The sequence below is a fragment of the Xiphophorus maculatus genome, chromosome 3 (genome assembly GCF_002775205.1).
Source record: "Xiphophorus maculatus strain JP 163 A chromosome 3, X_maculatus-5.0-male, whole genome shotgun sequence".
In the NCBI taxonomy this organism is placed as follows: Eukaryota; Metazoa; Chordata; class Actinopteri; order Cyprinodontiformes; family Poeciliidae; genus Xiphophorus; species Xiphophorus maculatus.
The window spans coordinates 4,552,684-4,580,541 of NC_036445.1; the positions used below are offsets into that span (position 1 = coordinate 4,552,684).

General features: G+C 35.3%; 1 protein-coding gene across 2 annotated transcripts in view; it reads left to right on the plus strand.

Annotated features, from left to right (window-relative positions):
* The window catches only part of LOC102229946 (mannosyl-oligosaccharide 1,2-alpha-mannosidase IA-like), a 204,663-nt gene that overhangs the window by 93,253 nt on the left and 83,552 nt on the right, over positions 1–27,858 (plus strand). For both annotated transcript variants that reach the window (XM_023331092.1, XM_023331093.1), the window contains exon 3: positions 26,743–26,858. In XM_023331092.1, coding sequence (XP_023186860.1) covers positions 26,743–26,858 — 116 coding nt within the window. The remainder of the gene's footprint in view (positions 1–26,742; positions 26,859–27,858) is intronic.

Consider the following 27,858-nt stretch of genomic DNA (forward strand, 5'->3'; position numbering starts at 1 on the left):
TTTATCTTCAGGAGAAATTTTCATCAGAATTAATATTAGTAGGGATGACCTGTCTCAGTCATCTTTTTTTGTACTGCAAAAGATTAGAAAGAAACATTGAAACAGCTTCTCTTTAATTATACAGAATAGTCTGCTTGTTTTTATATATTTCTTTCATTACAATTTGATGCTTGCTTTAAAATTAAGGTTTTAAGAGATAATTGTTACTATTCAGATTATTTTATAACCTTCCAGTTTATAATCCACACTTCTAAAGGAATTTCTGCTGTTAGGGTGAAAGGTTTCTCATAATTAGCAAAAAAAAATCTTTAGCTTCAAGAAGCTAATTGCCATTTTTATCAGTGCAGCTCAGCTAAGCAGTTAAGTAGCACACTTCAGTTCTGATCCAATTGATATGCAAAAAGGAAATGTTAAAAAAGATGGCTTAAAATGGGCTCTTCATCATTGGAAGAACTGTTAAATGTCTCATTCTCAATAGGCTCAAAATATGCAGGGAGGGAAACAACTACTTTCATCTGAATTTGGTTAATCCCACAAGAAAAATATCTTCCTGGCTTGTTAGCAGTTGGCATCATTTACCCTTCCCTTGCTTTGTTGCAGTGTATTATCTGAGGACCTAGGGGAACAGTGAAAGGGCATCTTTCTAGTGAGTAAATGTCACATTGGGAGAGGCGGTGCAGGAACCCAGGTATGAAATTGAAAGCTGTGTTCTTTAATTTAATCCCAAGAGCAGACAGAGATGCAGTGAGATTGAATCTAATCTACAGACAGCATGATCTTCAGAAGCTTGTCATTGTGCTGGAAGTCACCAGAACATTTCTGCAGCATGACACTCATAAAAAGCACAACCCCCCGACCACAGAGACATTTTACTCCTTAATACCCGCCTGTCACAGTTTCTCCTGCTATAATCTGTCTTTCAGTCTTTCTTCCTTTCTGCCCTGCATTTCTTTCTATTTTTAACATAATCTCTCCCTTCTTGTCTTTGTCACGACTCTCGTGGCTGAAAGGGACTTTCTCAATTCTTCTTCCTTAAACCGTTTTTTTTGTTGTTGTTATTTCGCTTATGACTTATTAAGAACAGTTTTTAATAAGGTAATTATTAAGTAGCTTGGAAATCTTTTGTAATTATGACTTGCTGAGAGATTGTGTGGGAGGGAAAGATTCATTAGGTTAAGAAAATGCACTCTTCAGTTTGTATGAGCAACTTTTTTATTCCTAATCATAATAATGTTATGGTTTATGGTTAAAAATGTGTGCATAAAGAGATCTTATATAGAAGGACTGGTTTTGCAGTTTACTGCTGAAATAGGATATTTACCGAAACTGTACAAAAATAAACTTTTACTCTCATAATGAATCAAACTGTGTTTTTGCCTGTTTTATGTTTGTTAGAATTACAAAAATAAATTTTAAAGTGGGCTTTTGTGAACGTTTACCAAAATAATCACTAATCAAGTTGCTAAATTCAAGATGTTTTGGGTTTGTAAGCTTCTGATAGAATAGGAAATGAAGACACACCTGTGAATATTTTAAGTGAACCTCCAACACTCATTGTGTGGTGATAAGGGGAAATGAAGAAATCAGCCCAGATGTCAGGAAGAGAATCATAAACCTCAATTATTCCTGATGCCTGCACTTGTCATGTTCCTTTGTTTAGCCATCATGCCATTACAGATTGCAAATGGATGCATCTTGGTGCAAAAATAAGTTTGTTATTCCCAGAAGGAAAGCAAAGGATCTTGTGATGATGCTCACTGAAACTGGTAAGTGTGTGTCATTATGGAGTTACATGGATCTTGTACTGACAGGAATTGAAAAACAACTCAGAGGAAGATGTGAAAAAACAATGTCAAAAGCCAGATAATAATTTGCAAACATGAAGACCTTCATTTTAGACAAAGGTCCATTGAGCTGATGAAACAAAGTGTAATTGTTTAGCTATTTTTACCATCATATTTGTAGCAAAAAGGGGATCATTTCAAATTCGAGAACAATATTCCAACTGTGAAACATGGGGGAGACACTATCATGTTGTGGGAGTTCGTGAAGAGACTGCTACAAAACGTGTGGATTTTAAAAAGATTTTAAAAAGTCTCATTATTCTTGAATTTAGCAAATTGAAATTAATTATACTGACCTAAAAAATGAAAACATTCTAATTTATTGTTGGCTAGTGATTTAAAAAATGTTGTCTTTTAATATAATGTATCTAAATATGTGCTTCAACTGTAGGTCTGCAGTGTCTGCTGCTCCCTTTTGATCCCATTATATTATTTTAGATTATTATGTCAGTTTAATATCATATCTCCTGGAATGTTGTGACAGAACAGGGATCAGGGTCTCGCTTAGTCTGACTCGTGACATTTGCTTTGTCTCCCGCTTCAGAAATAATTTTGGTCAAATATAGCATTCTCTCAGTATCACAGAGGAACATCTGCTGCAAACAGGGAATAGAAACCTGAACATTATTATCTTATTTGGCATAATAAAAGGGTTTGAAGCTCAGTTTAATTTATTAATGACTTGCTGGGCTTTCAATTAAAAAAGCTGAACTGTTCTCTCTCTCTCTCTATCTATCTATCTCTCTCTCTATCTCTCTCTATCTATCTATCTATCTATCTATCTATCTATCTATCTATCTATCTATCTATCTATCTATCTATCTATCTATCTATCTATCTATCTATCTATCTATCTATCTATCTATCTATCTATCTATCTATCTATCTATCTATCTATCTATCTATCTATCTATCTATCTATCTATCTATCTATCTATCTATCTATCTATCTATCTATCTATCTATCTATCTATCTATCTATCTATCTATCTATCTATCTATCTATCTATCTATCTATCTATCTATCTATCTATCTATCTATCTATCTATCTATCTATCTATCTATCTATCTATCTATCTATCTATCTATCTATGCAGGGCTTTGTTTACCTCCTATTAATGCTGCATATAATTTATAAATAAGGGTTCAAACAGCTTTGGCCTCGGATGAGTTTGTCATTCTGTGATTTACATGTGCTAATATCTTTGAACGATCCGTCTTCAGTTTTGGCTCAGATTCTTCACTGTGACCGATGGATGTCATTGATTAAGGTCAGATGGATGACATGTAGGCTTCTGTTGACGTTAAGTCTTGCACTGAATGCAAAAATGAAATCTCCCTCTAGAAATCTAAATATCATTTGATTTTTGGCCCCTTTTCATTGAAAACTGAATATATTTTAGTTTAAAAAATGAACCTCATAGATTGAATACACACAGAATTTTGAGCATTTTTTAAGATTGCATATTACATACACTATAATAAAGCCTGTTGTTAAAAAGGCTGACTACTCTTAGATCTTTGTATAATCAGATAAAAGGAAAGTTGAGTGCAAGAAAAAATATCAGAGAAAAATGTGCACTTTCAACAGCAATAATCACAAACTTGTAAACATTGAGACGCAAAGCCTGTTGAAATGTTTGGGGGAGCATTCAAAGGTGAGGACTGTAGCTGGCGCTGCCACATACCTTTGTAACTAGGAAATGGGCTACAATTGTGGCATTCCCATTGTTGAACCAGAAACATTACCTGAACTAACACAAAAAAATAGTTTTAAATCAATGACTACAATTCTGAAGAAAGGATGAGAGAGACACAATCCAAGTTTCTTGAGGCCCAAGATGAAGTGTCCATAATCTGTTTAGCCATTTTTATGTGCTGGTGGTATTAGCTCATTGTTTATTATCAAGTCTAACACAATGTTAGACTTGTGAATTTTTGAGGCCTTCATGTTTTCCTCTGCTGACAAGTTTTATAGAAATGTTGATTTTTTTTTTTTTTTTTCCAGCAGGTCTTTACTGAAAGTATAAAGTGTTTAGTAACTAAACTTTAGTTGATCTAAAGACCATTGAGAGCCTCTGGAGTTGTGAGGAAGATGCGAGGGCAGATCCAACAATGGAGACAAAATAGATCAATCTTAAGTCACCCTGGGTTTTCTCATGAACTCAGCAGTACCACCGACTGTTCGCCTCCATGTCATGGCACAGTGATGTGATGTGATGTAGTGATGCAGGAACTCAGACTCAGTATTGAGTACTGTTCATAATCTTTCTTTTTTACCACTTCTTTAATATTTATGTTAATATTCAAAGTTCCTGAGGTTTTTATTCATAGTAAGCCATAATCTTCCGAAATAAAAAAAAACACAAAAAAACGAGGTACTCTACATCACCTCTAGTTAAACGGAGTTTTACTTTCTGAATTAATTAACTTTTTAATAATATTCTAATACACTTAGAAATGCACTCGACAATAGATCTGACAGATGTTCTGTGGGATTTTATAAAGTAAATGCCTCCATATTTTCAATTAGTTTTAATTAAGTTACATCTTAAATTTGTACAGTCATTAATTGCTGCTTTTATTCAATTTCTTTTTTTAAATTTTTACTTAATGTGAAGTCTCTTATTTATTCTTCTCATGGTGTTGTAGCTCCGGGTGAGGAATTCAAGTAATACATTTTGACAATATAAAGCATTTGAATTGCCGTGTTCCTGAAAATGTGCTATGCAAAAGAAATTGCCTTCCTTTGTGACAAAACAGGATTCATGTGCACCTGGGGGGAAAAAAGTTCTACTTCTGAATCTTTTTTTTTCTTCAGGAAATAGCATAAAATGATGTGCAGACTGTTATGATTTTTCTTTAAAGTGCCTTTCATATTTAGAACAGACAGGCGTAAGGGTACTGCTTTCTCATATAAATCTTAATGTAAAGCTCTTATATACAGTTATAAACAAAAAATAATGCCAAACAAATAAATATAACTGTTATATGAACTACTTTTGTTTCCCACATGTTTTTGAAAATGAATTTCAAGCTGTAAATCTTTAATGACAGCAACTTTAAGTTTAGAATTATGGCATTTATAGGAGATTAGGACTGAGATGTTTAAGCTTATCATTACTATTTTCAGCTTTGACTTGTACTTTACACTATTTAACATAAATACCTACTGTAAATATTGGTTTCATAAGTTTTATATTTCTTTTTAATTGATTTGAAAAACTTTCTTCTTGCTGAATTTGTTTCTTGTAAATATGTTTGTTATATATATACTGTATATATAAGTCAATCATTTGAATTTCTCAGATGACAGCTATTAGTAACAAATATGATGAAGTAGTGCTACATGTACTTGAGTAAAATTTTTGGGTATTCTACCTCTGTCTGATCTGGATCAAAACTCAGCGTGGAGCATCAGCCATAATGCCGTATTTTCTTTACTCTGCATGCTATTGAGAAGATTTAAATCCCATGAGTTCACATGACTGTATGAAAGTGTCTGAAAGTAATGCAGAGTCATTTTGGGACATATGTCCACAGCTTGAAATCCAAAACCCTGAGAGTAAGGAAATTTAAATATTTGGCCCCCAGAGATTTTCTGACCCACTTTTGCTGAGGAGGACATCCACTCCAGCCCCAATGGCTCTATATATTTTCCACTTATCTTAAAGCTTGGCATCACAGAACCGTTAGCAGTGAATTAAATTAGGATGTTAAACAGGAAAAGGGGCTTCATCCTGAAGAGCTAATGCATAGTAAGAGAAAAGACGACTCTGATTTTGACCCTGAGACATCAATCCATGCACACTAATGGAGACATGCAAAGCAGAGAAAAAAAACATCACTTGGTGTTAGCCTTTTTGGTCTCATCTTTCTAAATCCCTGAAATTTTTTCCCTAAGAGCATCACATTAAGAAGAGATCCACAAATCAGGCTGATACAGACCCACCAATTCCAATTTTCACTGATTCCAGTTTTTCTAAATTTAAGGACTTAAATAAATAAGAACAAAAGGTACATAGGAGTTGTAGTTTTGAAGCCACTGAGAATGAAGAAATGACTCCCTGTTATGTTTAAAATCATGTCCTCAACCCTTTCCCAGATGTTTTTTTATGAAATAGAAAACAAGTGCATTAATATACATGCTACATACTAAAATCTTATTTAAGTATTTGACCTGAAAACCTCTCATCAGAGGTGACTAGAGAAAATGATCTAATCCTAATCTCTGTCTGAATGATCAATGCCTTGTGGCTCAGTGGCAGAGCAGAAGCACAATATATAGAAGCTGTAGTCCTCAACGCATTTGTTTCCTCTTCAGTACACAGTCCTGGGCCATTTTCTGCATTTTTTCTCCTTCTTCCGCCACCCTTGTTCCTGTCAAGCTTCTGTTCAATAAAAACTACTAGTGCCTTGAACAACCTTTTAAAAATCACAAAGTAGTTGTCCAAACCTTAAACACGTGTATTCATGTCTCAAATTCTCAGTTTCTGCATGTTGGGAGAAAAAATGCACTCCAATAATTTTTAAACCAAACTGTGCCAGTCATGTAGTAGTTAAGATGCAGAGTCATGCATTGTTAAAATGAAAAGTATTAATGTGGGTTTAGCCCAAGAGTCTTAAGATTTTCATTTCTAGACAGCTGGAAACAAATTAAGCCAGACTGCTTATTTATGTTATTAATCTTTTATGACTATGTGCCTTATAAACACTGCTGCCTTCTCCGATCTGGAAACAAAGCTGATGGTGAAGAGACGGCTCTTGGACAGCCTCCAGAAGATTTTTTCTTTTCTCCTCTGCCTTTTGTTACCAGCCTGGGAATTGGCTCGAGAACAATCCCTCAAGTAAACCTAGCCTGTCAGTCTAATGTCCTTGAAACCTTAGAGATGTTTTACATTTTACTTTGGTTTCAGTAAAGAGATGGGACAGACATAACTGGACTCGTCTGCTAACCTCCTTTGAGATTTAAGCTTAAGGTCACAGAAGTGCTCTGACCTCTTCACACATTCCACAAGTTTAGTTTGTAAGCCCATGTCTGGTAAAAGACGTTTAAAGGTTTTGAGGTATTTTTAAGGTGTTGGTTGAGAAAATTAATAGTTATTACGTTGCACTATATGTTTATCTAATTCCATCAGGAAGATTAGTGATTAGGTGTTGTTGGCTTAAAGACACAGCAGATTTATTTCAGTTATACAAAACAATTATATGAAAGCTGCTGAATGTGTCAGAAGTTTCATCTGCTATCAATCTGTCCAATACATTTTTTTAGATTGTAATTACTTCATACTGTGCCAAAACAGCACTCTCCACAATTAAACCATAATCTCACTCTGAAAAATGTAGGAAACATTGAAGTTTGGTGTTTTAAAACAAAGTTGCTTTTCTACACAAAATCAGTTTCTCAATTATTGCTTTGCCCTCTGTCAATGCTTATTACCAATATTCTTTTGCCAATCAGATGCCATCCACTCTTGTGTTATTTCAAGAGGAGCAAACGGACAAATGGGTGTTTGATCATTCGTCCTTGCACAATTTCTCTCGATCATTCGGAGTCCTCGCTACTCTATTTTGCTCTCTTTTGTTCATCTCACCTCACAGGTTTTCAGAGAAATTGTCACAAGAAAAGGTTGAGATTTTGTGTGATGATCCATTTCTGTACTGATGTAGCCACATGTTGAGGATCATTATCCAGGTCAAATTCCCAGCAATGATACAGTTCATTGTTTTTAAGCAGAGGATAAAATGTACTCATCTATCTAAGATACTTTGATGCTTTCCACACAATTAACCTTTGTTTCATGCCAAATCCAGCTTGGGTTTTTGTTCCCGAAAAGTTTTATTATATTCCCATCTGACGATATCGCACAGTTAAAGTCCCAGTAGCCTTTAATTTTTATTTATTTTTTTTATTATTATTTGTGGCATGCCTCCTAAACAATTTGTTCTTGAACCTGAGATGACAAAGTTCTCTAAAACTGAACATTAGAGATTTACTTGGGTTTGTATAGTTTATTTTTTATTTTTTACTAATATATTAGTATAAGTTAGCTTTCCAGATTTCAGAAAAAAAGAAACTAAGCACTAATATAAGATGTCTAAATATTTAGATTCCGACAACTCTTTCTATCTGTTTCCGAAAGCATTCTTATTAGAGTTCTCATATAATACTGACACTTTCTACTTTTGCTCTGGAATAAGAAGCCAACCAATCACACAGACTAAGTGGAGGATTAGAGAGATGTCCCCCTCAGCCCCTGTGAAGAGCATCATTACTCCTGTGGCTGCTTATGTGGGTCACTAACTGAAGAGCTCACCACGTTAAATGCGGGTCCAACAGCTGCTTGGGACACTACTTGTGATTGTTCTGAAAAAAAGAGGGAACATCACATTACGTGTAACGGCCGCCCCTCCCTCCCCCGGGAGATTTTTCATCAACAATAGACGTCCCATGGCTGTTAAGGGGATTGGCCACATGCTGTTATGCACAATTGCTACACGCTCTTTTCTCCCTCTGCTACAAATGGCACAGTGAAGACCTTTTTCATGCATGGAGAAATGGTTTTCTATTATGTTAGCTTGACGTTATAATTATTTAATCTTTTTTTAAAAACTTTGTTCCATCATCCTGCTTCACCTCCTATTTTTGACCTCCTGCACCTTCCCATGAGGTGCAATTAAAGAGCATAAGGTCATTGAGTTTTGCTGAGAGTAGTTCTGGCTTGCAGATTGAGTCATTTCCACTGACACGGGCTGAACCCCTCACCTTTTCTTTCATGGCATGGCCAGAGACCATTTAAAACCAGTACCGTTTATTATGAAATCCCAAAAGCTCTTTAAATGATGTAAAGAGCTGCCATGGCAGAGAACAGAGGGGTTGGAAAGAGGTGGTTTGAAAACTCGATTTAGCTTGAATCGATGGCCCAAATGATGAAGCTCTAGCTATTTATTATTCAGTCTTCTCTGGCTGCAGGTGCTGCAAAAGGTGATATAAATATTTTATAGAGCTGCTGGAGATCTTCTGGGTCTATGGAACCCCTCAGAGAAAAGGATTTTCACAAATTTCCAATGTCTTACATCATCACTAATCAACAGAATGAGATACAATGAGAGTCGTCTAAGGTGGCATAGTCGCAGAACACATCATTGCATAAGGAGGTCGACGAACTCAGACATGCATACATGGATGTGTATAATATATTTGCATCATATATATATATATATATATGAACTGCTTTAATGGATGTGTGAGCGTTAACCTTTCGGCCTCCTTCATATGCAAACTCCTTCCGTTTTTGTTATCAAAGGAACACTTTTATGAAAAGCACTCAGCTGGCCACTGCTACCATGGACGATTACCTACTTTCCTCCACCCACACATTAGGCGAAGCAGACAGGTTTTCCCTCCCTTGCAATTACCTCCCACTGAGTCTCCTGCCCTGTCATGAAGGGGGCATTGTGAAGGTGAGCTGGTTTGGGGGAAGGGGAGGTTCATTAGTGTTCTTTCAAATGTCTTCTCAAATTGTGCCTGTCACCACCTGTCACATTACATTCACCTGCTGTGAAGATTGTTAAAATTCACCCACTTTCCGTTTCTACCCCATCCAGTGACCTCCATCAAGATGTAATGGTGGTGTTTAAAACAACTAGCATCAAATTCATACCAAGTTCTGGGACACTTCCCCCAGTTCATCACAGAAATCCTTTGTTCTGATTTTTTTCTTTAGTTTTTTGTTGGGTTTTTTTTCCAGAAAAAAAGTAACATTTTATTTATGCATATATATTTTTCGAAGATATGTCATCAATTTCAGTCTATTCTCATATTCAGTCTGAGGTTGTGAGGCAGGATAATTCTGAAAATATTCATTATTTTGTTAACAGAACACATTTTTGTTTGCTGTGTACAGTCTACAAACATTGCTTTGTTGATTGACCCCTCATTCTATCGGTGCTAAATAAAACATTGCTTTCTACTATCACTATTGTGCAACCAGAGGTACTTATGATCATATATAGTATTGAGTTTTGTGTAAACATTCAGGCTCTAAGCTTGAAGATAATTCCTGTTTTGCAGTATAATAGTGTAGAACGACCACACCTGCCATGCTATAAAATTTAAGAGCTGTATAAAATACTTTAAGTCTCAATTCACTGCAGTGTGCATTCTGTAATAATACTCCCAATACAATTTTATTAAACTGTAAAGAAGTGTATTATTGATTCTTAAACTTTTCACAGAGATTCTTGGTAAATAACATTTTTCTTTTGACATGGGGAAGGCTGTAGATTTGACAAGTGTCAATAATATTAACAGAATCCAACAGCAGCACCTCAATTTTTCCCAGATAAAGCTTTTTTTTTTGTTTTTGCGTCTTGCTTTTGCTATTATTGTTTTTGAAGTTTAAGTTCAGCTTTGGTCTGCATTCTAGCAGGAATCATTTATGACATTTTCAAACCCCCAAAGTCAGACAATGACATTTAAAAATAAGCTATGGAGGCAGTGGTTTTTACTTGGAGAAATTCTAGTTTTTCACAAAGGGGAGAGTAATATTACTTGCCACACAGGAGCAATCAAACAACTGGAGTAAGGTGTGGATTTAGTCCCTGTATTTTACATTTAATGGAGTTGTAAATTGAGTAACTAGATATTTAATTTTTCACCATGTATTTGTTTGTTTTTCTTTGACAGATGACTGTAGTTGTATTTTTCTTGAGAAAATAAGTTTCAAATGTAGCTAATTTTCTTTCTTCCTCTGAATTACCTTTGCCAGAGTCTGGAATCTCTTTTTTGTAAAATAAATAAATTTAAAAAAGACTTTGACGTATAGGGTTAAAAATAAAACAGTTTTTTCTGTTCCACAACAGTACTTTCTTGCTTGCTCTGCTTAATACTTGTCTGACACATTAGGTTGTAACAAAATGTTAGTCAAGCTTTATGTTAAGTAAATCAAATAAAAAGTATGACTAATATTCCTTTGTAAACATATTGTGCACTGCACATATTGAGCATGATCCTTCTTTCATTGGTCTACTGGTTCATTCAGAGTCTACTGGTTGTTCAATGTATTTTTCTAATTAGCATTGTGATGTTGATGTGCAAAGGTATGTTTAGCAAGTTCCTTCCCCTATGTTTTGATGACATTTTGTCACTAGAACACTTTATTCCCTAGTTGACTCAAACCTCTCTTTTCAGAGAAGTGACATACAATTACTCCTCTAATTGAAAAACAATGGAAAGTCTGATTTCAAATTACCGTATTTATATTTCATAAAGTCATATTTACAGGTTTTATTTAAATGTGATGATGCAGGTACTATAAAGCTGGATGCTGTAAATAATTTGAAAACAAAGCTTTTTCAGTAAACATCATTGGGAGAGAAATGTCCATGAACTCAGTTAAACTTGTGATAGCCCCTGTGATAACTGTGACTATATTCTGAACCATTTGCATGAATCTAACATTTTTACAGCATGCACCCTGTGCTGTAGGAAATAACCTACTGTTAATTGTTCTGCATATAAAATGTTTTGGCTATGTTTGCCTCAGTGTCTGTGTTAATTCATGAATTAACAGTTAAAGATCACAGGACACTAAGAGTGGAATCAGCACTTCTATCCAACAGCTTGTCGCAATGTCATAAATTCATGACAATACACTGTAAATATCATAAAGGGTTAAGTCTAGGTTAAGTCCTCCACTGAAGAATGCAAAGCTAGAAGATCTAGGAAAAGAAGAAAAGCAGCTTAGATACCAAACAAAAGAATAAAGAATGAACTCAAACTCTAATTTTCTTTTTTTCCCATTTCTTCATAGCTCACTATGCCATTCATTGGTGTGGTTTGCTCTCCTCACCTGCAAGTTACAAAAATAGCATTTCTTATTATTATTCTTATTATCTTATTATTATTACCGTTTATTTCAGTTCTTCTGTTTATGGACATGAAAAAATAACTCTGAGCATAAATCAAGTTTTTTTTGCACAGATTATAGTCAAGATGATGAAAACATGTATGACGAAGCAAGAGGATTATAAGAGATTGTCCTCTATGCAACTGTAAGGATCTGCTCACAAACTAATGAATTCAAGGATGAAGCCAAATTTTTTGCATCATGATGAAGCTTCCAAGCTATAATGATTACTTATTCTTAGTGTTTGCTTGTAGGATTTTTACACTCTGTGTTTATAGCATCACTGATGACGTAAATCAAGAGTTTCTCATGCTACTACAACTTCAGACATGCTGTTTGGGTTGAAGTAATCAGGTTTTGACTATTTTAATCGCAATCCCTCTCTGCCAAGCCTTTAAGCTTATGTCGGCATTAGTTGTTTTTCTTCATTCACTTATTTTGGTTACTATAAATACACATTGCTTTTAATAACTTAGGCTCATCGCATCATGTCTCGACCTGAATTTTTCATAAAGTCACAGAATAAATCCTCTCTGTGTACCTGCTCACCAGTGCACTTTGTTTCCATTTATCATTGTGGACTCAGTCGGTCATGAATCCTCAGAGATTATTGTGTTTGTGTCTATGCTTGCAGTAACTTATACGATAATCCTATTTGTGTTATATAAATGCAGGGCTGCTTATATTTACTGACATTTGACTTACGGTTTCCTCTCAGCACTGTTGTTATCTCAGTCCCTCACAAAGGCAGACTGGGGCTACTATCCCCCAACTATTGGTTGTCAGCTCTAGAGAAATCAGGACATTTCAACCTCTGCAGTCCATATTGTTGAAGATAATGAAAACATAGTTTTACTTCCTATTTTTTTTACCTTTGTGAGCCTGTATTTTTTTTTTAAACATCAGCAATATACCTGCATGTAGTGGCAACTATTTAAATAATAACGGTATATTGTAAGTTTACAGTTTTGTGCCCTAGTGCACAAAAATGTTCTAATAAATATCACTGTAGAGATAAAAAAAAACAACAAAAAAAAACACTATTTACCTTCAGCTTTACCATTTGTAGAAAATGTTCATCCATTGTCTAAAATACTTATCTTTGCACGTATGTGGGGGTGCTGGTGCTTTTCTCCAGTGGTCACTAGGTAAGAGGCAGGTTACAGCCTGGACAGACTGACAGTTTATTGCAGGGCAATGCAGAGATGCACAGGGAAAACAACTCGCATATTAAGTTAATTTAGAGACCAATTAACCTAACAGTCATAATTTTGTACTGTGGGAGAAATCTAGAGTACCTGGAGAAAACCCATACATGAACAAGGACTACATGAAAACTCCACGTAGAATGACACCAGGCTGAAATTCAAACCCAGGACCTTCTTGCTGCAATGCAGCAGTGCTACCAACAACCCAGCAAACATCCTTTTTTTTCTGAAATTAGCTCTTAAAATGTTTAAACTTGATTTAAATGATTATGTCATATATGCGAGATGCAGCTTGCTTTGCTTGGCTGGGAGTATCAAAGCCTCAAAGTGTCAACATTGATTGTCTTTCATTTTATTTTTTTATATGTAGTTTCAAATTTTAAAGTTACACCTGTAACCTTAGCAATTATACAGTGCTTCAATAAAGTACTATATAGAAATACAATTAACTTATCTTGTAACTACTCAAATATTTGTTGTTTTTGAATTTACCTTTAAAAGACCAGATTTTTTTGTTAAGCTGTGTCCTACAGGTAACAGATTTGTGAGAAAGTGACAAGCTGACTTATTGCAGCAAAATGTAAAGCAACTTGGCACGCAGAGGTTAAGAACGTTATTTAGTCGTTAAAAAATATTCAAAGCGAAAATAAGTTTTCATCTTATATGCGCAAAACATTATGTTAAGCATTGGCTGTAACATTGCCTGGGTGTTATTTTTATTTTTCTGAGTAGTCAGGTTTTAATCTGAAACACGGTATGGTGAAGTCCCACTTCACCATACACCTCCCATGCAAGGACTCCTAAAACACATTCAGACGATTGTTTTAAACCATCATAAAATTAATTAATATATTAAGACAATTACAATTAATATATGTTTATGAATTGTAGCAGTGAATAGGGCCTTTATTATATTAATCTTGGGTTTTACAAAGTCAGGAGAACAACAAGACATTATGTTTGAGTAAAAATGCTGAATGTATCAGGCAGATAGTCAAATTAGAACCTAAATATCATCGATTGGAGAATGTCTAATTTGTAGTCAAAATCAGTCCCAAAAACACATTAACCATCAAGGAATGCACTATATAAAGGTTAAAATTAAAATCTGCAAGTGGATGACGTAGTACAATTTTCAGCATGACTCAAAAAATAGATAATAGTGAATACACAATACCTAAGTGCTACAGTTGGTAACCTGAACAACAATCTTTAGTGAAGACTGTAATGAAAAATCTGCATGTCAAAGCTTTACAAAACCAGAGATATGAAATAGACCACAAATCTGTGATCAATGCATCTCTAAGTCTAGTGAAAGACTTTTCTTTTGTTAGAGACACCAGAAAACCCAGAGTGCCTGAAAGGTCCTCCAACGCTTTTGTCAGACTTCACAATTTCTGAGCAGCACTGCACTGGTGGTGTTGGAGCTTATAAGTAGTTGAAAGATGCCAACAGCCTGTGGCAAAGTGGAAACAGCAGTAGATAGAAAAGGGATAGAAGATAGCCTTATGCCAGTTCAGCTGGATAAGAATTTCCAGAAGTATCTGTGAAAATTTGTAAGGATGCTTTCTAATTTAACTTTAAAAAATACAACTAAAATCTTTTTCTATTAATTCTCCATGCCAATGAGTTTTGCTTTGATGCTTAAAGCATACCAATGTGTTTGAGCATCCACTATAGATGCACTCTGCGAACTCGCATGTCAATGTGGTTCCGGGTTCTTGCTCTGCCTTTAAATGGCTGCAGCGCTGCACAAATGAAGTGCCGCCACTACTCTTTTACAATAGCGGATTTAATTTCTCCATCTGACAGGTGCTCTTTGTCAACAAGTTATTTCACCTCTGCTAAATCAGTTGGGCTGCATCTATTTCCGTGTGAAGCTACTTAGCTGGAAAGATGCATTCAGATCGCAGGGGTGCCCAAAGTCGGTCCTCGAGGGCCGGCATTCTGCATGTTTTAGTTCTCTCCCTGGTGGTAGCAACGACCTTTTCAGCATGTCAGTGTTATTCTTAGGCCTTCTAATGAGCCATCATTTAATCCAGGTGTGTTAAACCAGGGAGAGAACTAAAACATGCAGGGTGCCGGCCCTCGAGGACCGACTTTGGGCACCACTGTTACTAGAGTATGCTATTCTAGATGGGAAGCATTTGCATGTTGTGAAAGTGCAAAAAATCAAATTACTAGAAGAGAGTTTTTATATTTAATATTTTTTGAATAATTACAAGGCCTCAGATCTCAATTTAATTATAAAATTGTTTTTTTTAACAGTTATTTGCCCTCTGTGTATACTTGTACACTGAATGACATTGAAGCTAGCTGAATGTGATGTGTTCAGCATCTTTATCAGCTTCCTAATCTGAGTCTCTAGATGTCATCTGTAATCAGGTTTTGTAGGTTGACAGAGCATCAGATGTATGATTCCTCCTTTCTCACTATGCCGCTGTGTCTGTTGATCAGTCCAAGACAGGCTTTTTTTTTTTTTTGGGAAAAGTCGGAGGAGAGGGGTTTGATACTGCACTGAATGCGGTATGTAATCTCATCTGAGCGGCTGTCATATCAGACAGGGCTGTTGCGCTGACACGCCACGCTCTCCCAGAGTTGCAAATTAAATCGCTGCAATTAGATTGACGGGCGTGCGCGTGCGTGTGTGTGCATGCAGTTTGAAGTCTGGAGCCTCGCTAATCATGTCTGGACAGTGAGCATTTTGTGTTTGTTTGTGATTTGATTAATCCATGTGAGAGTGTGCTGATTGGCTACTTAGAATTTAACACCTTTAGAGTTTTTAAATAATCCTTCTGAAAGCCATTTGTACCAGATTTTAGCCCAATTCCAAACACTAAAATCAACATTAAGCATGTGTGCTGCTCTGCATAATGTTCAAAAGGAAGGCAGGAGTTGGGGAAACTGCAGATTCAAATAAACTGCAAACATAGTAGCCAATTAAACTGTGTTGTTACCCTCCGTTTTAGTGCTATACATCCCTCAGAAATGAAAATAAACAAAATAACTTCTACCTAAAAAGAATGTGACTGTCTAAAGGTCCAAAGTTGCCAATTGTCCTTGTTAAGCTGCAATGTTTTGCTCCAATATGTTTATGCTACTTTTTTAAAAAGGTTTTAACCTTAGGCCTAAGCTTTTCTGAACTGAAACTCCTCTATGGCTAAAATAGACATTTTCATCATGTCAGGGATGATTTCTAACCATCTTTGGGGAGATTTCATAACCGCTTTAAATGTAAGGATTTAAATCATTTCTATGTATCTACTCATAGTCTACTAAGGATAAATGTGCCTATTCAATGACTCCAACAAATGACAATTACTACCAGGAAGTTTTGGCAATATTCACGTTTCCTTGGGGGTCATAATCTGTCATATTTCACAAGAGTCGATTTACAGAAGAACGAATCACAAACAAGGAGGAATAGGGTGTATTAAATAAAGTACCAATTGCAGTTTACTGGCTGACCACTGATCCTTAACAATCCCCATTTGTCGATTTTGATTTTGGCCAATACCAATGTTTTTTGGCTGAAAAGTTGCTACATATAGCATCAAAGTTGCTGGGTTGGCAACAGTGGCGTGACTGTTGTTGACCACGCACGTGCAGATTTTACCTGGTGTGTTAATCAGCCCCTTTTTAATAGCAGAGCAAAATGAGATGATGGCTGAATTTCATGCTTTTGTGGAGGTAGATAAGAACGGTGGATAAGATTGGTTTCACATAAGCTGATCACTAATCTCCCAAAATTAAGGACATCTGGGTTGATTTATCAGTCCACCCTTAATACAAAACCATTTGAAAACAGTACACTTGTATATTGGACTTTGTGCTAGATTCAGCATTTTTATGTTTTATCGGTTTAAAAATTAAGTTCTTATTGCTAAATTCTATCTGAGAAATATGGCTCTGTTGTTTCTTGCTCTGCAGCCCTCATAATTGATCAACTTTACTTTGGCTCTGGCTCTATTCTCTCGTTATGTATCAATTTTTGTGTCTTTTCTACTGTCTTGCCAAGAAACTGCTCTGGCAGGGACAGAGCGCCAGCTGATACATGCTCCTCTGCAGGGCACTTTGACGGGGCGATTATCATAATGGTGAAAATGGAGACACATTGAAGGGAAGTTAGGACACCTGTGTACCCTGAAAAGGGGTGAGATTGTGATTATATGCCTGAAATTTTGTCCATGTGGTTCCTTCCTGGTAATAATTCATGCAGAGAATCTAACAGGGTTTGTAGTTGCTGTAATATACTAAACAGATGCTAAAAAGATTATTTGTATGCAGGTTTCTTGTAACCATGGTAGCAATGTACTTATAAATGTATTAACAGAATATGGAAGGACTCTGCTTACGTTTCTGAACACACTGCAGTGATTGTGCTGCTCATCACTGAAGGTGATGTTTGTTCAATGATTAGGGCATCACTCAGTATTTTTACTGGCAAAGGCATCAAGCAAAAAATATTAAAGGTGGTAAAATATAACATTGATTTATGATTGAACATTTAATGATTTACAGCATAGCAACTCTTCTAGCAGATAAAATCTTATATAGTCAAAAGCATCAGAAATTGAAACTAGAATACTAATAAGATTCTGGGTTTCTGAATTCACAGCTTGTTACATGTCAGCAGTCATGCAGCTTGTCTGCTGTGTTTTTACCATTTCAGTGAGAGCTGTTAGTTTTTGAACCGCCTACATATCTTCATCTTCTGCTGCACCCTCATGGACAGTGGTGCTACATCAGTGTCTCAAACAATACACACATATGGCTTGAAGCTGGCTCTGCTTTCTTTTGCTTTATAAATTAAACAATGTTATTCAGTAAACAGAGCTCTTCAAACAGCTCCGTCTCAGTGGTTGTCACCTACTCTTTGAGGGACCTTTTAAATATGCATCTTTTTTCTGTATAAAGAAAAATCAACACAAGACCCAAAAATGTGTTTGTTTTGATTCAGAGCTGTTCAGATGAGGTGCACACTTTAATTCCACTTGAGGCTAAAATTTGTTGAGAATAAGGAGCATAAAGTGTGATTTATGGGTCATTTGTCCAGTCTGTATGGTGTATGGTGTACAGAAGGCATCAAATTGTGTATTTATAGAGAAGATTTTGTTGCAAAACGTGTGTGTGGTGTATACAGTATAATCTAATCTAATATAAACAGACTACACATTGGGCACATTTTATTCAAATTTGATGTATGCCTGGCATCTCAGACTTTCAACTTGGAAGAGGGTGTTCTAATTGATTTTTTAATGTGGAAAGTCATACTTCTAAATACATATTAACTTCAAAGATTCTGGGCTGCACTGACTACTATTGCCAACTAAAAGGTGCTTCCTTGATCATTCAATGTCAGCTTTGACTATGTCATTCTAAGTTATTTATAACAGTCTTCTGTTGTGCTTTTGTATTTACATTTCATACAGCATCCTCATGTTTTTGGAAACCTGGTTTGAACCCAGGAAGCTGTGGCTCTGTGTGTTTCTGGTTGCTTATCTTTGGATAGTTCCCAAGGCCTTTGGGTCTCTTTAATCAGACACACTGTTTTATCAGCATGCTTGCAAATAATACCCCTTACAACTCAGCTGAAAAGTAGGGAAATCAAGGTTGAACACCGAGTGATAAAACAGTTCACTCATTTACCAACTTCATTTACTGAAGTTACCTGACTCTCAGGAAGTGGGAATGTGTATTTTGATATTTAACTTGATATCGTTCCTGCTCTTTATTTAACTGGGAAGTTATTGCTTGGATCTGGCAATGATATCATGCCTAAATGTGATGGTAAACATTTAGCAACTTACTGAAGTTGGTAAATGTCACAGCCATTGATGTGAGCTTCACCATCAATGGCTGTGATGGTAAAGTTGGAAAATGTTGTCATTGAAATGCATAACATTTTCAGAAAAGCTATAAACCTTGGTAGATGGACCTTTTGTCACCTATATTTAATTGTTTTCTATTCATTTTAAGCTGAAATGTAAAAAAAAATGAATCAAATAAGGTGAAACCAAAACCTTGAAGATCTTCTTAGCTTAAAGTTAATTGATTCTTGTCCTTTCAAAGTTTATGTTTCCTTTGTTGCCACTAAAAAACAATGAAGCAATCAGGAAGTTCAGCAGATTGATTGGTAGTGACAAACACTGTAAGAAATAAAATTAGTTTTATATTTTTTTTCAAATTTACTAATTATTTAAATCCCTTTCTGTATAGTACTTGAGATGTCACACTTTCAGCTTATTTGTTTTCAGAATTTACTGTAACACATTGCTTGCCAAGAAAAGACTTCCATACACTTGATCAAATTTAGCTACTGAAACTATATCCACTATAGCAGTATTTCTGCTTTAATAGGGTCTTGACTGTCTGCAGTGAAAGATGTATTCCTGGAAAAACTATTCAGATTTTAGGTAGGTTTTTATTATCACTTTTATTGTTTAGAAATAAATACCACAACATACTGTGATTGAATTTAGAAATACAAATGGCTGTTTCTTACATAAGTTGACATTTCAAGAAAACAAATATTATTAAGTGTGATTTCTCAGCAGAAATATTCAAGTGCTAAGGGAACCAGTAATTTTCGCCTCTGCTCCATGTTGTGCTTGAGCAGTTTTGGTTGTTTCACACCTGACTTTTTCAGGTAATAAGACTGTCTGCCACGGGAAATTTCAAACTAGCCATTAGAGCTACACAGTATATCAAATCACAATTGTTTCATGTCAACGTGTGGAATCTCTTATTTGCAAAGAACTGGTTGGATGGCAATATTTTCCATTCATGCAAATCCTATATACATATATTATATTTGCATGTTGAACAGACTTTTACTGCTACCATCACTTGTGTAGTTTCAATGGCTGTGATGGTAAAGCACACAAAGTAGAAGTACTGTTGGAAAAACAAGAAAAGAGTCAGAAAAATACGGGTTTAAAATATTCAATATATTCAGTTTGTATTATCCCTATGTTTGTATCAACTCCTGGTATCATGCAGCCATGCCAACCGCGCCTACAAGGCAAACATTCAGTACCAGATTTCAAATATATATGGTCATGTGTAATTTTCTACATCTGTTTTAGTCTACTTTAAGAAAATATTATCTACCTAAATGAGGTCAGATCATACTCTGTCCTATTTCAAAACAATGAACAGTTCCAAACTTTAATCAAAATCCGAATCACTATTATAGGAACATCACTACTGAAGATGTTACTATAAATCAACTTTCATGAAAAAGAATGTCATCCTTCATCAACCCAGGTATAGCAAGTGCCTGAAAACAAAGGACATCTGTGTATGAAAGAAAACATAGAAACAGGGTTTAATACACTTAAAAATATATGGATAACTCATAATTAAATTATTTATCAGCTTTGAGCTTTATACACTAGTCTAATGATATAGTACAAATGGGAATAGATGGATTGACAAAATATGAAAATGAACTCAGTGAGAATGACCTGAGCTGTGGGAAAAGATCTGAGATAGGACATTGTTTTAGGGGTGATATTTTTGCTAAAGAGAGACTGAGAGGGAAATTTCTGCAAAACCAACATAGAGAATCACATATCATTTCTCTCAGTCACATTTTACAAAGCTCTGTACATTTTAATAGTTCTCTTCAAATAACACCTAGCCAAGTTTAATAGCCGATGGCAAAACAGAAACACACTGCATAAAATTCAGAGAATGTGTAGATCTGGGTCTAATTGTAGTTGTACCATGTGGCTGGGGAGAGGGAAGTGGAGGTGTCTTTCTTTATGCTTCTGCCTCCACAACCCGATTCCAGATTAAGCAGAAGATGATGGATGGATGGATGAATGGATGGATGAGATGATTAACCATATCCCTCAAATTCATTCTTACTCTAAAAACACTTTGTTTGACTCTGAAGTTGGATAAAAACTAAGCTAAAAGACAAGGTCCTTTTTGTAAAAATGTCCACCTGAATTTCTGCTTCCTCCTTCATTTTTTATATATCTACTCCTCCCAAGGAGGCTGAAAGACAGCGTTGGTATTCCAGTCTCCTGCGAAAGCCTGAGTTGACAGATGGTCGTGACATTTCTCAATCATTGTTTCTCATGGCCTTTTTCGTGTTCTGTTTAGTAACCCAGGTTAATCCTTCTCCCTCAAAATCCACTTTCTTCTCACCCAAAGTTCTGTTTTTGCTCTCCATCAAAAGTCCTCTGAACTACAGAGCCTCCCCCTCTGTGCACCTTTTGAGCTTTTGCTTCTAATAGCAAACAACTAGATTTTATTAACATCACACAGACGTGAGTGCCTGGTAACCCTCTGTAGTGCCAGGTAGTGCTAACAAGCCACTGATTGGCCTTTTGATTAATAATAGGATGCTGCCAAACTCTGATAACAGGACAGCATAATTAGGTGATTCCCTACATCTGTATCAATTAGATTCACTTTTATGATGTTTGTGGCGTGCCTTACATATTGATCCCATCTTTAAAGTTTAACTATCAATTAATGTTATGAGTTGGCTGCTAAGATGAGAAACTATAACCCTGACTTTTCTTTTTTCCCCTGGGTGAATTTAAACAATCTATCTTTGAAATCCGAATCCTCTTATCTGCTTAGTGCTTTGCACTTTTAATTCCAGTTCCAGTTGAATTTTAAATAGGCACAGGATTTCTTTTTATGAATATCGCCACATATTTTGTATGCATTATCATACTGAATGTGCCAGCTAAATTAAATTACAGGGTAATGTTGCCTCTGAATCAAACCTCTAAGGGATTAAATACCATACTGCCTATTCACTCAATAAAAAAAGTCAGTAAGATTATGAAACAAAGTCCAGCTTTAGAGTTTATCATGTGGGCCTGACCTGTCTATTATAACTTCACTGACTTCACTGTGATTCTCATAATTAATAAACATTGAATAGCCTGTGACTTTCTAATAGCTTTTTATTTGATGTTTAATACATAAAGTCTGGGAACTATGACCCCATTAAATATTCAGTTATTTTCTTAAAGAAATGTTCACATTTCAGTGTCTAATCTATGCCTTATTTTACGTAATCCACAAAAATATTTTTGCTGTGGATAAAGTTAGCTTTTCAGGTGGAGGGTTACCTAATATTATCCCATTTTGTTGAAATGATTTCCTTGAAATGCTTTTTTTATCCATCTACCAGAAACTGCCAGGATAAAAAAAAAATTATGTTTCTGGTTGACATCAGCCTGAGGAAAGTTTCCCAGATCAGATGTCATTGAGAGCCTTTTCCAAATCACCCCACTGCATCTCAGAGGTACAAATATTTGGACTTTTACTCTGCACAGACTTTCTCTTTTTTTATACTAATAACCTTCATTTAACCATTGAGAATTTTTTAATATTACATTTTTTTTTCTGGATTTTTAGGCTGGCCTTACTTTTTTTTCAGAAAGCACATACAAGGTAAACCTGTGCAGTTACTGACTGTAGAGGCATACATTTATATGTCAATAGTAGCAAATAGGTGCTACAATTATTTTTTTTATTTTTGTAGTTTCTTGCATCTTGTGGTCTGTTCTCATGGCAAACCATTTTTAAAAAATAGATTTTTTTTTAATTAAAAATGATAATGAAAAGGGTAAACTTCTATGATGGTCAAGTCTGTGTAAACTGGCAGTTGTTTTAAAGTCCTCCACTTATTATTTGAACTGGGTCAGTATAATTAAATGGAAGCTGAAATCTCCCTCAAAATGCTGTACAATGAGGTATTGGATAATTTTAGACATTTTGAGTTAGAATAAACAGATATTTATTACACCTCACAGAAAATATTAATAAGTAAGACCTTATTTGTATAGAACCTTTCCAGACAGAAAAATAGTATGTTGTAGATAAAAGTGACTGAAAAAGTTCTTATCAAGAATGATTTAATAAGCAGATTTAAGCTCAAGGTTATAAGCTATGTTTTTGTTTCCACTGATTTAAACAGAAATATCTGTAAATATATTTTACACTTGAAATATCCCTGACTTAGAAAGTGCAGGATACTCTTGGCTGTGCATTAGTATGTGGCCTTGTGATGAAAATATCTAAACCAAAAAACATAAAAAAAAGCACCATGGCTAATAAATTTTAATTTTTTACAGAACTGCTTTGTTATGCCTCTACCAAAAATTGACCTGGGTTCTGCTAATGACTTAAAAATCTATAGGAGTTGGGACAATGATATTATAATTTAACTTTTTTGTTGATTTAGCATCAGGAGGCTGTAACAAGGAGAGTTCATGGTTGTACGGCTGCAGCATTTAAATTCTGCTGTGTGTCTGTGTTTTGATCTGACTTAATAAATACATAGTAAGGCACTTCAATTGCTTATGTCTTCAAAAGGATCTTTGACTCGGCTTCCATTTTTAGCTCAGGCCCACAGAAAGAAATAAAGTCTAAGAACAAGGAAACTGAAGGAGTCCACGATGATGGATTGATCTGCTCGCTGTATCCTTGGAGTCAATCAATCTTCCAAGCTCTGGTGCTGTTTTCAAAAGGAATTTTTCCACACTCCTCTAGTTTGCCTCAAGCTACGGAGCTGTACTTCTGGGTTAGGATAACCAGAGGTCTTTAGATATCTGGTCGCACCTCATTCTTCAGCTTTTACTTTTGCTACCTCTGTTTTCAGAAGTAATAAGACCATTTGATAAGTAAAGTCAAGTCAGATGCATCTAAAAATGTTTTTTTATTCTTTTCTCTGCAAAAGTAGTGCAGGCACAATAGTATTACTAATGCATGATGCTAACATCCAGCTCACTATGCCAAGCTATGCTCCGTAACCTCAACAGATGGTCTTCTGTCAACTAGCGCTTCTCTCTTATGAGATGCTCTTTCATCAGGGAAACACATGGATGCTCAGAAAGTGGATTATTTTATGATAGTTGCAGTTTTATAGCAAAAACCTTGTGAAGATAACATATTTTGTTTTAGTTTCAGACTGTAATTATGTTACTGTAGTAACACAGCATTATGCCTGTGAAACCCAAGCCAGTGCACCATCCATGTACCATGACATTCTCTTGTTTTCAGTGACTTGTGACAGAAGAGGAGTTTATCACAGCATATTGTGGGTTCATGTGATACTGTAAAGCTGAGCCTTTCCCATAACTATGGCAGAGTTAATGAGCAGTGTAGTCATAGAAATGCTCAGGACACAATAAATTGAAGTAGTGATATTGATAAAGATCTCTGGAGGTCTGATTGTTATACCTGTTTTCTCTTTAGTTTTGCTCTTGAAATGTTATTTTTAATAGTTATACACTTTAGAAAACTAAAGTAAGAGCTGTGGTGGATTTTGACATTACTTTCTCTCAAGATTTGTAGGTTTTTTGGCTGCAATATCAGATATCTGGTCTTTACAAATGAGAAATACTGGTCTGAGTTATCAACTGGTCATTATGTTGACCTACTTCTATCACATCTTTTAATGATGCTTGTTTGAAGACTAGATGTACATCAGATTATTTATGTCCTGCAACTAATACTGTTCCTAATTTTACAAATAATACTGATGATCAATCAATTTTAATTGTTTGCTGCTACATGAACTGTGGATGTAAAGTGTTATAAAAGAAAATACACAAAAATACTACAAACATTTCCAGCATTTGGGCAGAAATACATTTGCTGTTTAATAAAATCTTATTCCACACTTGTACTCATTATAAATCCAGCTTCAGCAGTCAATCCAGAATGAGTGGTGAGATTTGTGTGATTTATTATTTTTTTCCAGATTTGGGTTCTGATGCCCAAAGGTATGGTTACTGGTTGCATTTTCGGTGAGCTTCCTGATAAAAGCCACAGTCTTTGATGTGCCAGGTTGCAGAATGGTTGCATCAGTTCAATCCAGCCATCTAAAGTTGGCTTGCCTGTTCTCAGGGATGAGCATATTTTTTTCCATCACTTCACTCAGTTAACCAGGTCAATTTCCACTCTGTTGTATTTAGAAGTTTATAGTTTGAGGCTCCAAGTGTATCAGTCTGTTTAACTAATTCTTCATTATTAAACCTATAATATTTATAATTTGTTCATTAACCCTTTTACAGTTATTTATTAAGGGCAATGAATAACTGTACCAGACATTTTTTGTGAACTTAAGCTGCATTTGCATAACATTTTGTGTTATCAGAAGAAAATTGGTTCAAGCATGGGAACAGGATTAAATTAACACCTCCTTGTGTTTTTCACTTAGGTTCTGAAAAGAAATAACTAATGAGATTCATAAAAATAAATTCACATACATGGTGGCACACAGAGTTAAAGAAGGAAATTCTTCAGCTCGTTCTAATCCAGATCCAGTGCATCACTTCTTTATCCTGCTCTGCTGGTTGATTCCTAAATAACTTGACTTTCATGTAGCTGTGACTGATGTGTTCCTACGGATGCTTTATAATCTTTGAGAGAGGATGATTCTCATCTGGGCTCCACCAAGCAATTTTCTTATTATCTGTTAGCATCACCGCTGTAATTAGAGAACTCAACACTTCAGGGACTTTTCAGTTTTTCAACTTTCCTTAAAAGTTCTGCTGATAGTCAAAATATTAACAGTCAAGGGTTGAGCTTCAGAATTTGTTCACCTTTAATGAATGTTTCCCCCTTAACAGTGAAAACAAATGTCCTTTTGTGTTGTAGATACTATAGATAATTAAAAATCTACTGAAAAATCAGTTTGAGTGAATTCCTTCCAAACCTCAGGGATTATTCCAATCTAAGACGTGTGTATATATAAAAATTAAAAACCAAAATAAATGAATAAATAAATAAATAAAATACAGTATTCAACGATAAAAACACAAATTTCAAATTAAACTTTCAAAGTAGTTTATTTATGTAGCGCCAATTCACTACACGTCATTTCAAGTCGCTTTACAAAAATAAATCTTTTTCTCAATTCAATTATGCAGTTAAATGTATTTTATTATTCAATCTGGTTTCAAAAGTTTCTGTGTGAGGAAACCCAGCAGATTGCAGTGAGTCATTGACTTACTACAATTACTCTTCCTGGCTAAGCATGTAGCAACAGTAGATAATCGCTTGCTTGCATTGGACCGTTACAGTTGCTTTTGATTGACTAATATATTTGATAATTATTCTTGATGATTTTGATAATCATTTGACTAAGTGTGTAAATTGCTTGTCTTATAGTTTGTCACTGTATCATGTTAGCAAAAAAATAAAATAAAATTGCACAATAATAAACAAAAAACAACAAATATATTAGAAATGAGCCGGAACCAAAAACTCATAAGATGTCAAAGGCCAGAGTGGGTTTTCAGAGAGGATTTACAAGCAGATAGAGAAGCCGGGTGTCTAATTTTCAAGGACAGATGGTCGGTTTCACAATATACAATGAAATAAATGTCCATAAATGTAACCTCTTCTAAAATGAACATAAAATACACTGTACTATGAGTAACAGATTACTTCAGGGTTTTTTTTAGTTTTTTTTTTTATCTATGGTAGGTATTATAGCTACTCTTTCAAGTCACAAAGAAATTACAACTGGGGACAACTGTTGTGAGCAAAGAAAAAAAATAGAATAGTAATTATTTTGATGGTTTTGTAGAACATCTGAATAATGTATGATGGCATGAATAAATTTGCATATAATTTTAAAGATCATTATTATTAGGCACAATTTATATGAAAAACAATAAACAGGCCTTTCTTGCAAACCTTTGCAAGAAAGGTTTATGTCACTATTTATGCTTTTAATGTGTGATTTCCTTCAATTTTAATTTTCTGTCTAAAATCTTTGTTGTATTTTGCAGGTGGACTAAGAGGAGCTTCTATTGTGGACTCACTGGACACGCTGTATATTATGGGACTGATGGACGAATATAATGATGCCAAGGAGTGGGTGCAGACTAGTTTGGACCTAAACTCGGTGAGTCATTTTTCTTTCTTTTCAAAAAGTGTATTTTCTTTGTTCGTTTTAATTCTATAAAGTCTATAAATACATTTCTGTGTGACTGTATAAATAATGGGAATGCTTTATTAAAAGTATTGAATAAAATGTTTTTGTAGAACTCTTGAAATGTGCAGCAATATGAAAATATGAAATACTCTGTAAAATAAAATAAAACTGAAGCAGATCTGGATTGTGCAACATGACAGTGACTCAGAACATGCCAGTAAATATAAAAGAATGACTGAGAATTAAGAAATGGAAAGTCTGAGTTGGGTGAGTGTGTGTGTGTGTGCATGGTTGTTTGTCCTGTATGTCTCTGTGTTGCCCTGCGACAGACTGGCGACCTGTCCAGGGTGTACCCCGCCTCTCGCCCGGAACGTAGCTGGAGATGGGCACCAGCAACCCTCCCGACCCCATTAGGGACAAGGGTGAACAGAAAATGGATGGATGGATGGATGAAGTCTGAGTTGATTCAAAGCCCAGATCTTGACCTCATTGAGATGTTATGTGGTTTCTTGAAGTAGACATATCACAACTGAAATCAAGGATTGGTGTTGTTACGATCCGTCTAGGGGTGGCCAGATCATAACATGAAGGATCCATCCTCTTCAGATCCCAAGCAGCCAACACACACAAAGTTGAATATTTTATAATATAATTTATTTTAAAAACATGTATTTTTGATTGAGATGTTACAACAAGTGGAGCATATGGCTTCAAAGTGAGCTAATGCCGAAAACAACAAACAAAAGGAAACTATCTGAATATTAACCAACTTACCTAATTGAAAGTAAATAAACCAAAACACAAAAACTTACCTCCCTAACTAAGAAAAACATGAGAAAACTAAGGAAACAGAAATGGCAGCTCACCCCTACAAACTCCAGAACTTTACATCGTGTTAACAGACAAACAATGTGGCCGGTTGAGATGAGCTGAGGATGGATGGCAGGAAGTCCATGTCAGCAGCTTTTAT